Raw genomic sequence first — 15,802 nt, 5'->3', positions numbered from 1 at the left:
TCAATTTAGTAAGTCACATCCAGCATTTTTGTTCAATAATACAGAAAAGCATCAAACAAAAGAAATTAGAGGGTATCACACATAGTAATAGCAAGAACTGTTTCATAATATTTTTGCCACAGTTAAAATACACATTTGTGTGTCTCTTGGGATGTAGTGTAAAATGTATCTCCTACTGTGTGTCACAGTCAAAAAAGTTGGAAAAGCATTGTTCTACACCAACATTTAAGACTTCACACACTAATCTGGATAAAAGCTTATATTTATTTTGCTTTTAAAAATTTTCTAATTCATATCACTAAAGCATACAATGGAGGGCAATATGAGAGTAGCTCAAATTTGGTGGTGACCAAACATTCAAAACTATAGCAAACATAAAATAGTAAAAGGTTGCAGAGCTTTGGCTTATAATTTTAAACTCAGTTAAAAGAAAAAAAATGACCTATTTCCATCTGGCATCTGAAAAACAGGGAACAGAGAATACGGAATTTTCTTTATTAGATGTTCCAATACATACCAGAAAAGGTAACCTGATGTGGTAAATCACTCGAGAAATCTGAGAAATCAGGGCAAGAGTTCCCGGTCTACATTTTCCTAGCTCTGGAACCTTCCCCAGTTAACCTCTTAGACTTGGTTTTCTCATACTTCACAAGACTATAAGGATTAAATGAAAGAATGTACATCAAGCATTTACTACCATGCCTCACATATGGTGAAAAAGCATAAGCCTTCTCTTTCACAGCTCCAAAACTTAGAAAAAGTGAGATTTATGACATCAACCAGCATAACCTCAAAACTTCTTTTGAGCACCCATTACAAGTCATCTTCATCCAATCATACCTTGAAGATAAACCAGATAGTGCTTTCTTGAGGATCTCAGGGGTTCTATCTGAAGACGGTGGAATTTCTGGAATATCAGAATCTGTTCTGGAATCCAAATCTCCATACCTGTCGTCAATATCTGTTTCCTAAAATTAAAGAAAAAGGAAAATCACTTTGCAAAATTGAAAAAGAAAAAAAAGCACATGCTTGCCAATGCATTTATTTATTGTTTAGTGTGTCAAATCTCCGTTATGTAACTTGAAACTAAGAAACAACTATTAACCTGTCTTGAATAACCAAGCACTGTTGTACTTCCCTGTTAGGAAAGTTTGATGATCTTTGCTAAAATCTATCAATATAAAGGATTAATTTAAACAAAAGGCACAAATAGAAACTTCCTATAGTATCTAAATCAGAAATTTACCAACAAGAATCAAATGTTTGTTGTTTTGCTACTTAACTGGGAGAACATGGTGTTAATTCCATGTAAATTCTGATGAACTGTGCACAGTCCCTTTTTTATTTGATTACAATCAAAGCATCAACAACAAAAGCAGAATCTTGCACTGGCATAGCATTTTATTTAATATATATATATATATATATATATATATATAAGTATTTTCACTTCCCTCATTTTTATTAGATCCTCAAGAGACAATCTCAGTGAAGCAAGGCAAACAGACACTATCATCTCTGTCTTACTGACAAGGAATTACGATCAAAAGCATTTGCTTTGATGGTAGTATTTTTCATAAAGTTATTTAAAACCCAAATTCCCTTCTAAGAGTACATATACAGGAGCTGGGTGTTTATGCTGCGGCCTTTAGACAAAGGTGGTCACTGTGGAATTTCCAGGGATAGAATGGCCAAGGAATTTTAAGAAGGGAGCTGCCTGGGGTGCTTGGATGGCTGAGTTGGTTAAGCGTCTACCTTGAGCTCAGGTCATGATCCCAGGGCCCTGGGATAGGGCTCCTTGTTCAGTGGGGAGTCTGCTTCTCTCTCTGCCTCTGCCTGCCACTCCCCCTGCCTGTGCTCATTTTCTGTCAAATAAATAAATAAATAAAATCTTTAAAAAAAAAAAAAAGAACAGAGCTGCCTGATGTTCTTTTAAAGTTGTCTGTTCTGCTGTAATGTGTCTCCACTCCTATGTCTTTCCCTCTCCACCCACCGCCCCCCACCGCCAGCAACCTTGAGTAAAGAGTGCTACACATAAATGTGTTTTGGGAGAGTGGTTTATAGAGGGGGAAACTGAGGCAAAAGGGGCTGAACTGGGGAAGAAGAGAATATTCACAGGAGGTGATACAAGTAGAGGGAGCATTGAGCAGAACATTGGGCCAGAAGTGATCCTAGGAATGAGAGTGCCTAGGAATTCAGAATGTTCAGGAATCTCAAACCCAGCTCCATCCCTATGGGCAACAAAGTTCTGTTAAATTTCATCACCCCTTCTACCTGTTTTTTTTCATCCATAAAATAAAAGCATTTAATATAATGCTGAGGCCTTAGTAAAGTCAAAGTAGTAGTAAGCTATGATTATGATTGAACCAAGTCTTCCAATTCCTCATTAAGTAGCTTACCAAATAAAATTTTAGCCGTGGGGGAGTATTTTCAGTTTTCATAAAGCAATAATAAACGTTTGTTTACTAACCATAACTTTCTTATTAAACAATTATTTAATTAAATGTGTCATTATACCAAAAATGACAAATGAAATAGACATGCTGAATTCCCACTGTGACAGAGTCAGCTGTCCCCAAAGCAGCTTAAACAGAGAGATGCTGACTAATAAACCACCAGACAGAACATCCCCTGAAAATCTCAGGGCACCTGCTGTGAGTCTGACTTGCCAGCATATCTTTGACATCTAGAACAATGGAACACATCACTTTTTTTTTTTTTCCTTTTCTCTGCTACTCTTTTTTTAACCTTCAGTAACCCAGTGTTGTAGGCGTGGTGTGAGAAGTAGTAGAGATGGTGACTAATGGACTTGGCTCCCTAAGGCAACATCACCATGTTGCCAAAAGAGTACTAGACTAGGAACCAGAAGTTACCAGCACTAATTCCACTTCTACTCTATTACTGTGATGAAAGGCAAATTACTTAGCCCTTTGGTTAAGAAACTCCGTCTTTGGGCGCTTGGGTGGCTCAGTCGTTGGGCGTCTGCCTTTGGCTCAGGTCATGATCCCGGGGTCCTGGGATAGAGCCCCACATCGGGTTCCCTGCTCTGCCAGAAGCCTGCTTCTCCCTCTCCCACTCCCCCTGCTTGTGTTCCCTCTCTTGCTGTGCCTCTGTCAAATAAATAAATAAATCTTTAAAAAGAAAGAAACAAACAACCTCCACCTTTGGTTTCCCCATAAAATAAAGCACTAGACTAGAATACAAATTGTGCTCCTCCAAACACTAACGCTCTCAGCAAGCCACTTCAAATTCTACTTGGCAATAATGGTGATGTGCACAACCCCCCTCCCCATGCACACATTCTCAAAATAGCTGCCCTGCTTTTATTTTTATGATTTAAACCTCTGATTTCTATTGTATACCTTAGAGAAACACAAAATGAAACACTTAAGATTTAACTAGACTTCTTCAATTCTGTTCTAGTAACTAAAGAATGAAAGATAATTCCAAAATAATGACATTTTAGAGCAATGTTACTCAAATACTGCAGTGAATAGCAGAGACTCTTGTGTTGCTCTATTTCTTGTATGGATCCTCTGTTACAAAGATACCAAAACTGGCAAAGAAAATGAATGTGCCTGGAGATGCTGGGAAACAAGGAAATACTACAATGATCAACTAGCGCCATGAAGCATGGTGCCTGCTGAATGAAGGTACTTAAAATGTCTAAGAAAAACAAATTCAGGGCTTCTTCTCAAGCCTGTAATTTAAAGATGATGATCCTCCACTTTTCATTTTAGGCCCTGTTCTCCCTCATCCCTACCAGGTGATCCCATGGTAGCTTGCCTCTTCATCTCTCTGTGAACTCACAATTCCCAATAGACCTGCACGTCTAGCTTCCAACATGCCATTTCCTAGTGGGTGGGCTTTCCATGAACATCACCTGAAATTCAACATAAGCAAACTGACCTATCTTTTCTATACCAAACCTGCTGCCCCTTCTGTATTCAGGTAAAAACACCACCACCAAACAGTTCAACAATTAACTCAGGTTTGAAACTTGGCTATCAACTTAACACCTGCATCTCCTTTGACCAAAACTCATTCAGTTAGGACGAAGCCTGTCATTCATCTTTCCCCCCATCTCCATCCCCACCCACTGCTCTATCCTTGCTGAGCATCATCCTGTCTCACGTAGCTCATCCCCCTACCCTAATTCATTTTTTTAAAAGATTTATTTGAGAGAGAGAGAGAGCGCGTTTGCACAAGCAGGGGGAAGGGCAGAGAGAGAGGGAGAATCTCTCTCTCTTTTTTAAGATTTTATTTATCTGAGAGAGTGAGCATGAGAGACAGAGACAGAGAGAACACCAGTGGGAGGAGTGATGGAGGGAGAGGGAGAAGCAGCTCCCCACCGAGCAGGGAGCCTGACACGGGACTCGATCCCAGGACCCTGAGATCATGACCTGAGCCGAAGGCAGCTGCTCAACTGAATGAGCCACTCAGGTGTCCCGAGAGAGGGAGAATCTCAAGCCGACTCCCCGCTGAGAATAGAGCCTGATCTCAGGACCCTGAGGATCATGACCTGAGCTGAAATCAAGAGTTGGATGCTTAACCAACTGAGCCACGCAGATGCCCCTCTAGTTCATTTTCAACATAAAAAGAATCTTTCTAAATTGCAAATCTGATTTTACAATTTTTTATAGAAAATTTTTTTTCTAATTTTTGTAGAAAAAAAATTTCTACAGCCTAAAAACCACCAGGATAAAGTCAAACTACTTAGCATTGCTTTTACTGCTTTTCATGATGGGACCCTGCTCTTCCAGCCACAGTTTGATGACTCCCCAGTTTTCACACTCAAGAGAGTGCCATACTCCCTTGAACCCAGATGTTTGTTCTATGTACAAAGTACTACTTGTCCACTGACTCTCTTGGTCTCATCCCAGTTCCAATCTTCTCTTCCCCGTTTCTCAAACCTAGCTACTGCCCACTCATCCTCTGACCTCAGCTTCAAGGTCGTTTCCTTTGGAAATGTCTTCCCTGACCCCCAGCTCCAGGTTAGCTGCTCTTCAACTGTGTTTCCACAATCCCCCTAATTTTTACCTATCAGTTTACATTAAAGTTATTTGTTTGCTTATCTTCATTTTCCAGGAGTCCACAGGCTTTGTGAGAAGAAAAAATACCATTCACTGGCCTCACTCTTGAATCCCAAGAGGCCAGCAGAGGAACTTGCCCCATAGGTGACATTTATTAAACACTACATAAATATGTGTTGAATGAATTGAGTCTGTCAACTCACGCTAACATTTAAGATTAAAATAAGAAGTTCTCATCTGTTCTTGCTAGCTGAGTCTTGGCCAAGTTACCTTGTGTGGGACACTGGATGCACTTATTTGCATAAAATGAAGGCTTCTGACTACAAAGGACTACTATTTTCCAAATATTAAATTTTAATGAAAATATGTCTAGGAAATGATGACTGAAAGTTGAAGAAATGAGTTTCTTTACCCTGTAAATTTAATTTCTACAGTACAAGTACACTTAGAAAATAAGAGCAAAAGCACTTTAAAAATACTGATTTAATTCTTTGCTAAATTTTTGGCTCATTCTGATTTTCCCCCAATGACACCCAATTCTATTATACATTAAAATCATACTACATCTTATGGTTTCACTCATAGTGTTCAATTCCAAATTAGAAATAAAGATCGCTGAAGGCAAGATCCATGGGATAATACAAAAGAACTTAGAAACTGGAGAAGTTTTATTCAAATGTAAAATATTACTACCATCACAAATTTGCATTCTGTCTGACAGCATATTAGTGCTGGGCTCTCCATAGGGCTCAGGGCTAAGAAAAATAATGCTTATAGCTCTCCTTGCCTTTTTTTTTAATGTTATGTTAATCACCATACATTCCATCATTAGTTTTTGATGTAGTGTTCCATGATTCATTGTTTGCATATAACACCCAGTGCTCCACGCAGAACGTGCCCTCTTTAATACCCATCACCAGGCTAACCCCTCCCCCCACCCCCCTGCCCAGAACCCTCAGTTTGTTTCTCAGAGTCCATAGTCTCTCATGGTTCGTCTCCCCCTCTGATTTCCCCCCCTTTATTCTTCCCCACCTGCTATCTTCTTCTTTTTTTTTTTTTTTTTTTTTTGGTGCAAGACTGTTGAATCTCCTTGCCTTTTGGAAGGAAAAACAAGTTATATGCACTAAGGGTGATTAAACCTGTCCTTGGATATTTTCTGCAACGTGTGAACCTCGACTATCTTGGTTTGAAGGGAAAGGGCAGAGGAAGAGGAGAATCTCAAATACACATTTGGCAGCAAATGGGGAAATATGAATATGGACTGTTTGTAGATAAGAAAGTTAATTTTTTTAGATATGATAATGGTATTGTGGTTACAAAGGAGAATGTCTTTAAGAGATACATGATTTAATATTAGGAGTGAAGAGCCACAAGGTAGGCAACTTATTTTCAAATGGTTCATTAACAAAATATTTGCATATGCATATATGGCAAGATAAAGCAAATCTGGCAAAATCTTAAGAATTGTTAACTCTAAGTGCTGAGTGTACAGATAATCATACTAGCCTTTTAACTTTTCTACAGTAAAAACTTTTATAATAAAAAGCTAGGAAAAAATTCAAAACTAAAAAATACACGGTTTGGGGATACGTTGTAATGTTGTAAGCCTATCAAGAGAAGGAAATACTGAATATAAAATTCAAGCTGTGATTAGCTAGGTGCCTAAGGGGTTCCTTATAATCATGATCTATTTGTATCAATTCTATATTAATAACAATATAGGTTATTATTAGTACCACCACGTGCAGAATTCCAAGGGGCATCATCTACATTAAACCCTACATGAATGGCGCCCAAGGGTCATTCAAAGACAACACAGAACCAGTTCAAGTACGAACATAGTAAGTGGGTGAAAAGAAAAGAAAAACCAAAACCCTGAAAGAGACAGCATTCTCATTTTGTTTTCCAGATCTGGATTTTTGTATTTCGAGGTAAAATGTTAAGCCTCAGATGGGCTTAATAAACATTTGCTGCCCCACCACACTACACTGTTTTCAAATAATCTGCTTGGAATAGGAAGGTGGCATTGAGCCCAATTTTAACTGCCAAGGTTTGGTCCCACCTGGGCCAGACAGATGATGAAGTCAGACTGGCTTCATCAGCCTTACCTAAAGCTCTTCAATAGCTGGCCATAGGCTCTGGCAAACAAAGGGTACTGCAAGCATAGCCAGGAAACAGAAAAGCAACACTGCCTTCCTAGCCACCAAGTTAGCACAAAGGAACTTTAAATTTCCATTGCTATGAGCTCCTCATGCTGGCCTAGACTCTTGTTTCTCCCTTCCTGTGCACTCCAGTTTTATATTTAAAAGAAAGCTTACAATGTCGATAGTTCTGAGTCTTAAACATACAAACATTCAATGACATGACATGAAAAATAACTTTGACCTCTCCCTGTGGATAAGAAAATTAGTAAACACTTAGAAAGATAACTAAGCTTGGCATATGATCAACAACCAATTGGTCACTAATGAAATTAGTTCCTCTTTTGGAGTCACTTCAAAATGTGACATCATTCTCATTAAATAGGTTCTGAAACATTTCCCAACTAAATGAATCAAAGTATAAACGCCTATAAGATAAAAACGAATGATTTCTTCGAATCAGTCACGAAGTAAGTGAATAAGAAACTATTTTGGGGGGCACCTGGGTGGCTCAGTCGGTTAAGCATCTGCCTTCAGCTCAGGTCATGATCCCAGGGTCCTGGGATAGAGTCCCACATCTCCCTGCTGGGAGCTGCTTCTCCCTCTTCCTCTGCCTGCCAGTTCCCCTGCTTATGCTCTCTCTCTCTCTGTCAAATGAATAAATAAAATCTTAAAAAAAAAAAAAAAACTATTTTGGGTTTTTTGCTGTTGTTGTTTTGAGAGAGGGAGAGAGAGCATGCTCACACCACACACACACACAAGCAGTGGGGGTACAGAGGGAGAAGAGAGAGAATCTTAAGCAGGATCCATGCCCAGCATGGAACCCAACATGATGTGGGGCTCGATCTCACACTCCTGAGATTGTGACCTGAGCTAAAATCAGTCCGCTTAACGGACTGAGCCACCCAGGAGCTCCTAGAAACTATTTTGTTTGATTTGAATCCAGGTGCTTAAAATCACAGATTTACAGGTTTTCAGCTAAAAGGTTCTAACCAAATTCAGAAAAGCCAAATTAGTTTTAAAAAACCACACAGAGTGGTAATAGTAAAAAAAGTTCCTAAGTAAATATTTTAATTAATTTTATAAATTTAGGACCACATACCTAATTTTCTCCTTTACATTTTTTTACTCAGAAAACTTAGGGTAAATCCCAGTTCTTAATACCATGTGACCTTGGGAAAGGAATTTAGGTTTCCTCAGGTGTAAACTAAGGCTGTTTCCCTTGCCTACACAATTGTTAAGAGATTCAAATTGGCATTATATACAAGTGAGTATTTTGCAAAGTGTAAGTTACTTTATGACCTTTATTCCATACAGTTAAAGTCCACAGTCCAAGAAATTATTATATATTCTACAATTAGTTATTGAGAAACAAATCTCGGCCTCACCCCCTTTTCTCAAAGGTACAAAGAACCACAAAAAAGATTACATTTAATCAGAACCTCAAATATAATAGGCACCCAACACGTATTTGCTGAATGCAGAGAAGCAAGCCAAGTCTCACGAAACATGTCTGTATACAAATTCTTAAATGACTTATTTTCCTTATACTGACTCAAAACCTGTGTGTGTGTGTTTTTTAAAGACCTTCCCAACCACAGAGTAAAGAAAAACAAACAGAAAAAAACCTTTGTTTTTTATCTGTGCTATCCATGAAGAAACATGTGAAGGTCTGTTTTACAAAAAGGCATATACATAAACATAAAGGATAATCATACTTTACTTGTATACAGCATAATTTTTCTGTATGAGATAATTTTCCAGGGTACTACTTTAAATTGTCCCACTTTCCCCTAGTACATTTATGACAAACAAAATAATGTTTGCATCAAAAAAGTCCATCACAGTCCACATCCAAAGCCTGATGCAGCTGATGACATCGTATGATAAAAATTTCTCAAAATATTAAAATAAACTGTCTAAAGACAAGATCACAAACAGTAAGTAAAAACTCACACGGGGACACCAGGATATTCTTTAGATGTCCCAAGAATAATATAAAACATAATTTAAAGACAGAAGAAGAAACTACCCACCCTCACCTCCAAAAGTTTACTGCCTACATTACCATGACTTTAAAATGTGACTGTCTACATTAGCATAACTGTACTATTCCTGGACACTCGATCTGGAAATCACTGTTCACCAAAAGAACTTCTGAAACACACATCAACTCTTTAATGGGAAGCATCAACAAATAAGTTTCTAAGATTCTTTGAACCCTTGCCTTAAAATCATTACATCGCTACTGCCACCAACCCCAGACTGTTATTTGTGATCTTTACTCAATTCTAAACAAGTCCTTGCATTGAAAGACCCTCCTCAGGCCAAAGTTCCAATTCTCACTAAAATCCAACCCTGCCTTTCCCACTCCAAGACTCTGTCAAAGCTCTGTTGAGGTGCTGTTCTCCCTCAACGCAGGAAGCCGTAAACTCACCTTTGTCTTATCAATTGGTTGGTTGGTGATATTTGGGGAGCCAGCATTCAAAAAATGTTGTTAAATAAAATGAATATGCTGCAAATGGCAAAAGAATCATGGAAAATTACTTAGGTGGTAATACTAATAATTGATCAACAATTGGGAAGTATCAGTCTAAACAGTACTCTAGATGTCTATACCTAAATATTAGTATTTATTCATGGCCTAGATTTAAATGAAAGAAAAAAAAAAAAAGAACATGTTTACTACACTTACAGGTGATACCAAGACAACCCATAGAGAAGTGTGCCAAAATGAAGAATTTGTAGAAACACAAGTTCCAAAACTAAAAGTTTATTTTAAAAAATACTAAAATCATTTATGAAAGAAAGTACACACATGTGAAATGGGGAAGGACAGAAATTAACTGACCAGACTGTTTCACCCTCAACCTCACAAACCAAAATCTGTAGTGACGTAGCAGCCTCACACAGAAGCATTATCAGGGACCCTGTCCCACAGCACACTATTTCACATGCACTCCCCTTTACTAGCCATAACTTCCACGTGCACCCCCTTCTCTCCCACTTTTGGTCCAGGAAATCAGGTCTTAGCTCAACTTACAACTGCTCAACGCCTCTCAATCCATCCAGAGCTTCAGTAACCCACTTTGGCCTTCAGTCCACTTCCCCGCCTACCCTAACTTGTGGTCTGGCCTTTGCTGATTTGTTCGTTCTTTGGGCATTCTTGGCCTGGCATTCCCAGGCCAAAATGACACCTAGTGCCTTTCTTATTCTCGGCTATTAAATGGCGGCTATTCCCAACACATGTAGTTGCTGTGAGGAACAAGCAAAGTAAGATGTTACAGGGGCCAAGAGCAGGCAGCCCCAAGATGGGCCACTTTGACATGAAGATTATTTTGAATTAAAAGCAATCAAAATGCAGCAGACTCAGAAAAAGCCTCTATCTCCCTGAGCTGCATAAAAAGAATTTAGATAGAGGACTTGCTCCAGGTAGAGAGCTATCACCATAGATAACTATATTATACTATGAACTAGGTCTGATAGGGAGGAACCTAGCTACGCCTGTTTGATCAAAGTCCTCCATGTCCCATTGTTTCTCAGTGGCCCAGCAAACATTTTATCGAACATTTACTCTTTTTCATCTTTCTGTGAAATTGCATTCCTTCCCTCCGAAATCCCAGATCCCTACCCACTCTCTCCCTATATACCATACATACTCCCTTCTCCTTGTGTACCATATATACCTCATGTTGCCTATCTTTGGAATTTCCATGTCTATTTTGATTCCTTGCACATATAAAATTAAATTTCATTTTCTCCTGTTAATCTGTCTTATGTCAATTTCGATAATGTAAAAGTACTCGGTGAACTCTAAATCACTCTACCAGCATCAACTACTATGACCAATACTGCTACTGAGTTAAGAACTATGCTAATTTGGTGCATAACAAATTTGTGTTATTTTAGTTCAACTGAATCTTCACTGACCGATATCCCTCTTGGTCATTTCATATCACACTCCCTAAAATAACACTCCGAACAGGTCCCAGTCAGATATGACTGCTAGTTCCAGCTCTGCTGCTTGCTCTAGGTCCTTCTGGACAGTAACAACCACACTCTAGACCAAGTTCATTATTTTTAAATATATATATAAAGATTGGGTTGAACTAAATTGTTTCTAAGGTCCCTTGAAGCCCTGTGGTTCTCAGACTCTAGTGAGACAAGTAAAAGAATCACACACTTTGATCTCCCCTCTTCTGCTTTTCAAAATGTTTCTATATCCACCTTCCATTCCTTCTTTCCTTCCCTTGGATACCCTCATCTTTTATACTCTCCACACCATGTCTGTTTCCTTTTTTCTAGGCCTGCCCATCCTCGTCAGCATCTCACTCGACTTCTTTCAAACACCTATCTCCCCTCTCATGAAAAAGGAAATTTTCACTTGAACATCCTCTCTAGCTATCATGTACTCCCCTTCACTGCCACTTCCTGACAATAACCACCAGCACTTCACCTCTCACATTCTTCAACCTAAAACCTGGCTTTTACTAGGATCTTTTGCCAAACTCAGTGTTCTATGCCTATTCCTTTAGCTCGCAGGACCTTGTTATCTTGGTTCCGTCCCTACGTCTACAACTCTGCTCTATACATGGGCGCCTCTCAAGGTTCTGTCTTCAGTTTTCTCCCCTCTCTATTCTAATCAAAGGCTGACATTTCCAGACCTTTCATTTCAGTTTCCATCACCACCTTGAATCACCTCTCATTTTAGAGAACGGCAAACCCTGCCCAACCCAGTTCGCTTATGCTCACTCTCAACCTGCAAAACTCCAAAATTTTTGCTTCTTCCCTTAAAGTGTCTTAAGTTATGGATCAAAGTATGTCTGTCAGCAGGTTCTTCCTGTATTACTCTTACTTTGATCACCCTAGTCTAGGTGCCACAACCATTATCTAAAATATACATTTTCTCTCAATCCTTATTTCCCTGCCTCTATCAGACCTACTATAAGCCCTCATCATTTCATATCTATCACGCTTGCAATACACTCCTATCTGGTTTCTTTGCAGCAGGTATCTCCCACTTCCAACACTTTCTCCAGACCGCTGCTAGAGTGATAGGCTAATGCCTCTGCAAAAACATTCAAGTGGCTTCCCAGGGTCCATAAAATAAAGCCTAACCTTCTTCACAAGACTTTCAGTCTCCCAACCTCAAGCTCCCAAACATACAGTTTATGCTCAAGGATTATCAAACTAATTTCAGTTCCCTGTGCCTAGAATGCTGACTCAAGAAACAGTTCCTCATGCCCTTTACTTGGAGTGCCCTGTCCCAACTCTTGCACACCTGATGAGTCCCCAGGCATCTTTTCATTCCAAGCTCAACCCTCAACTCCTCTTTAAAGCTTTTCCTCTTGTCTCCAATGTAGAGTCCAACTATGCCCTCTATGCCAACAATGAGCCTTGTTCAGACTTCTAATAAATCTAATTCATATGTCTCCTGGGAGGTTCCTTGAGGGACTGGTCTTGTCATCTTTCAAGTATTACTCCAGCATTTAACAACTGGAAACACTCCCCTGCAAGTAAGACAGACTTTTTCACTCGCTAATTCTCCAGAGCACAGAGCCTTTCCCAGCATGTCTCCAGGTCTGAACAATGGGAATGTCATGTTAACAACACTATTATAAAAAGACTACAAAATGACACAGGAGTGTACAATAGCAGAATATATAATACACCTCCTCCACTTCATTAATTCCCCAAGAGTTCTGCCTTTACTTCGACCTGAACAGAGAAGGGACTTAAATAGTTTAAATGGACCAAATATTAACCAGCCTCTGATGTGCAAACTGATTTTAAAACAGCCCTTGACCTGGAAATACAGGTGCATTCAAATATACACCCTGATAAGAAAGGACAGATAGGGGATAGAGTTCAATGTCTCAGAGCTTGCCGAGTCAAGAGTTCCTTGTGATAAACTAAAAGTGCAGCAATATTTTAGACAGTTTGAAAATGCTCATCATTGTCTAAGGAATCTTAACAGACTGGGTTACATATGGCAATATCTACTCTCAGAAAACAAAATCCAGCTGGGTACACATTAATGAAAACCAATAGTGCAGTATTTATAAATAAATAAATATGCAGTGAGGTAATTCAGTCACAGATAGCTAGAGACAACAGTTCTAATGAGTTAAATCAAACCACTGTAGTTTCCATTTTAAATATGTTAGGGTGTTAAGAAACTAAATTCATTCAAAAGTTATTTTATGCATGACTTCCTGAACATGTTTTCTCTTATTAAAAGCTTGTTAGCTTCTGCTGGTTAAGGAAGTCAACATGGGGAAGCTGGTATTTCCTTGATTCTAAACTATACAAGTGCTAAAACAAAACAAATCCCAACCTAATTAATTCTATTTTTGGTCTAGTTTCCAAGGCAATATTCACAAAGACTATTCTCAGCCCTCTGTTTCTAGCTTTGTAACACCAACCTTCAGTAACTGGAAACTGTTATATTTTGTGTAATTCCTTGACACATATGTTCTGTCACAGATTCTCATTTTATTCCTCCTGCTATCAAGGGTAGAAAATAAAAGGATCTGTCATCCCGCTGATTCTAAAGTTTCATTCCTAAAATCACTGTTAAATTTATTATTTCATGATATCCAGCGAGGTTCCTACCAGAGCTTTGAAACTTGGGTTACATCAAGTTCACCAACATCAGGTTGCAGGTGGAACCCTCCCCAAATCACAACTGCCAAGTTGAGTCTCAGCAACAGTACAAACCAGAAGAAAGGGTATCAGGAAATGTTCTACTTCCAAAAGGCCATTGACTTGACCTTGGGTAATCCACTTCACTTCTGTAATTCAAACCGCAATACCTACTTCTAAAAAATAATGCTTCTAGGAATAGTTTAAGAGCTTCTAAACGACAACGGAATTGTATAAGCAAATTTTATGAAACAATCTATTCTCTGGCCCAATTTCCTAAACCATCTAGCTTAAAAGGTCATAAAAGTCTTTGTTTTCCCAAAATCCCTATTTCGACCACTATATTATGGAATAAGCCGAACTTTGACTCTTTTTCTACCTTTAAATAAAATGCGAGTTAAAAGTCCTCATGAATTACCCTGTCAGGTCAAATGAAATCCACCATAGACAGAAAAAATGCATTTTTTCTGCACACAAAAGAAGCCGGAGGGTTCAACTGTGTCCCGTGTATTATACTCTCAACACCACCCACCCCCGACCTAATCTATCATATGGGGAAAGGGCAGAGAAAACGAAAATAGTGCTGATGCGGGATGGAGCGCAACAAGCCAAGCTTCCAGCGTCAGGATCCAATGACACGTTAGAAACCAAGGTGCACGTCTTAACTTTCGTCCTTCCTAACTTTGTTCCTCTAGGGAGAAGAGGTGTTAGGTGGCAGCTCCTAGGCTGGCAGGTTCCATCCTGATTCTAGTGTCGGTCAAATGACATGGAGGGGAACCGGAATGGGAAGAAACTAAATTGTAATCAAGTTGAATCATCCAGCTATGCTGGGCAGCGGTCGTGGTCATCCTGGGAAACGCACCGTCTCTGGTGCCCGGGTTCTCAAGCCCACTTGAGGAAGGAGAAAATAATGCCAGGCGGGAGAAAGGCGGAGCGGGCAGCCTGCAGCTTCACCAGACATTCCTTGGGCCCCACCCTTGCTCCCAAGCGTCCCGGCCCAAACCAGGACCTAGCCGGGGCGCAGGTGTGCGCCTCTCGCGGCTCCACTTACTTTGTCACTGGTGCTCTCGGTTTCGTGGTCGCCGCCGGCCGCCTCTCCCTCGCGGGGTGGCGGCGCCACCGCTCCCCCGGGGCCGGGGCAGCCTCCCCGGTGCCTCAGCTCCAACATCTCCCGCTCCCGCGCGGCCGTGGCGGCCTCCTCCAGCGCCCCGAAACCCGAGCTGCGCGCGGGGTTTCACTGGCGGGCTGCTCTGCTACCCCGCAGCCGCGCACTCGACGTCCGGCAGAGCCGCGGCCACTAACACGCCCGCACCATGGAGGCGCCGCCGCCGCGCCCGGTCACCCCCAAAACGGCATCAACGAGCGAGCGCTCGAGGCCGCCTCCGGCGAGCGCGGCGCCGGCGGAGGGGCGAGGGACGAGCGCCAGGGGCCGGGGTCGGCTCGGGGTGCGGGGCAGGCTCGGGGCACCCGGTCCGAGCGGAGAAGGCGGGGACGCGGCGGAGCACGGCCGCCGGTTGCCAGGTGCGCGTCTCCACGCAGAGGCCCAGGTGGGAGGAGAAGAAGGGGCGGGGAGGGAAGGAGGAAGCGTGACCCGCTTTAGCGCTTCACCCGGCGCCCGCCGCCTCAGCCGCGGCACTCCCTGCCCCGCCCCCGGACTCCGGAGTCGGCTGGTCCCGGCCCCCCTAACACCTTTCTCTGGGTTCCTGCCTCCCGCAGCCAGGTCACGCGCCGCAGGCCCCGCCCCGGCCCGCCCCTCTGCGCTGCACTGCGGTTCCCACAGCCCCGCCTCCCTCGCGGAGGGCTGACGTCACGAGCCCCCCCCCCCCGCTACTCCACCCCCGTCTCTGCACGCACACAGGTGGGGGCCTTGAGGAAAGGTGGGAGCGGCGCGGGCTGGAGAAAAGGGGAGGAGCGGGGCTGTGGAGGAGGGCCGAGCACGGTGCTTAGCAGTGCGGTGGAGAACTTGTAGACTCGTCCCCGCGC

General features: G+C 41.6%; 1 protein-coding gene across 1 annotated transcript in view; it reads right to left on the bottom strand.

The window, feature by feature from the left end:
* Positions 1-15,485, bottom strand: part of CDS1 (CDP-diacylglycerol synthase 1) — a 62,740-nt gene extending 47,255 nt beyond the window's left edge. The window contains exons 1-2 of the mRNA XM_027600278.2: positions 14,871-15,485; positions 841-968 (exon numbers count right to left, since the gene is read on the bottom strand). Of these exons, the coding sequence (XP_027456079.1) occupies positions 841-968; positions 14,871-14,987 (245 nt within the window). The 5' untranslated portion in view covers positions 14,988-15,485. The remainder of the gene's footprint in view (positions 1-840; positions 969-14,870) is intronic.
* Between the last annotated feature and the right edge of the window lie 317 nt (positions 15,486-15,802).

The sequence above is a fragment of the Zalophus californianus genome, chromosome 2, assembly GCF_009762305.2.
Source record: "Zalophus californianus isolate mZalCal1 chromosome 2, mZalCal1.pri.v2, whole genome shotgun sequence".
NCBI classification, from domain to species: domain Eukaryota; kingdom Metazoa; phylum Chordata; class Mammalia; order Carnivora; family Otariidae; genus Zalophus; species Zalophus californianus.
The sequence above is the reverse complement of the archived record's forward strand: the minus strand, read 5'-3'. Positions and strand labels throughout refer to the sequence as shown.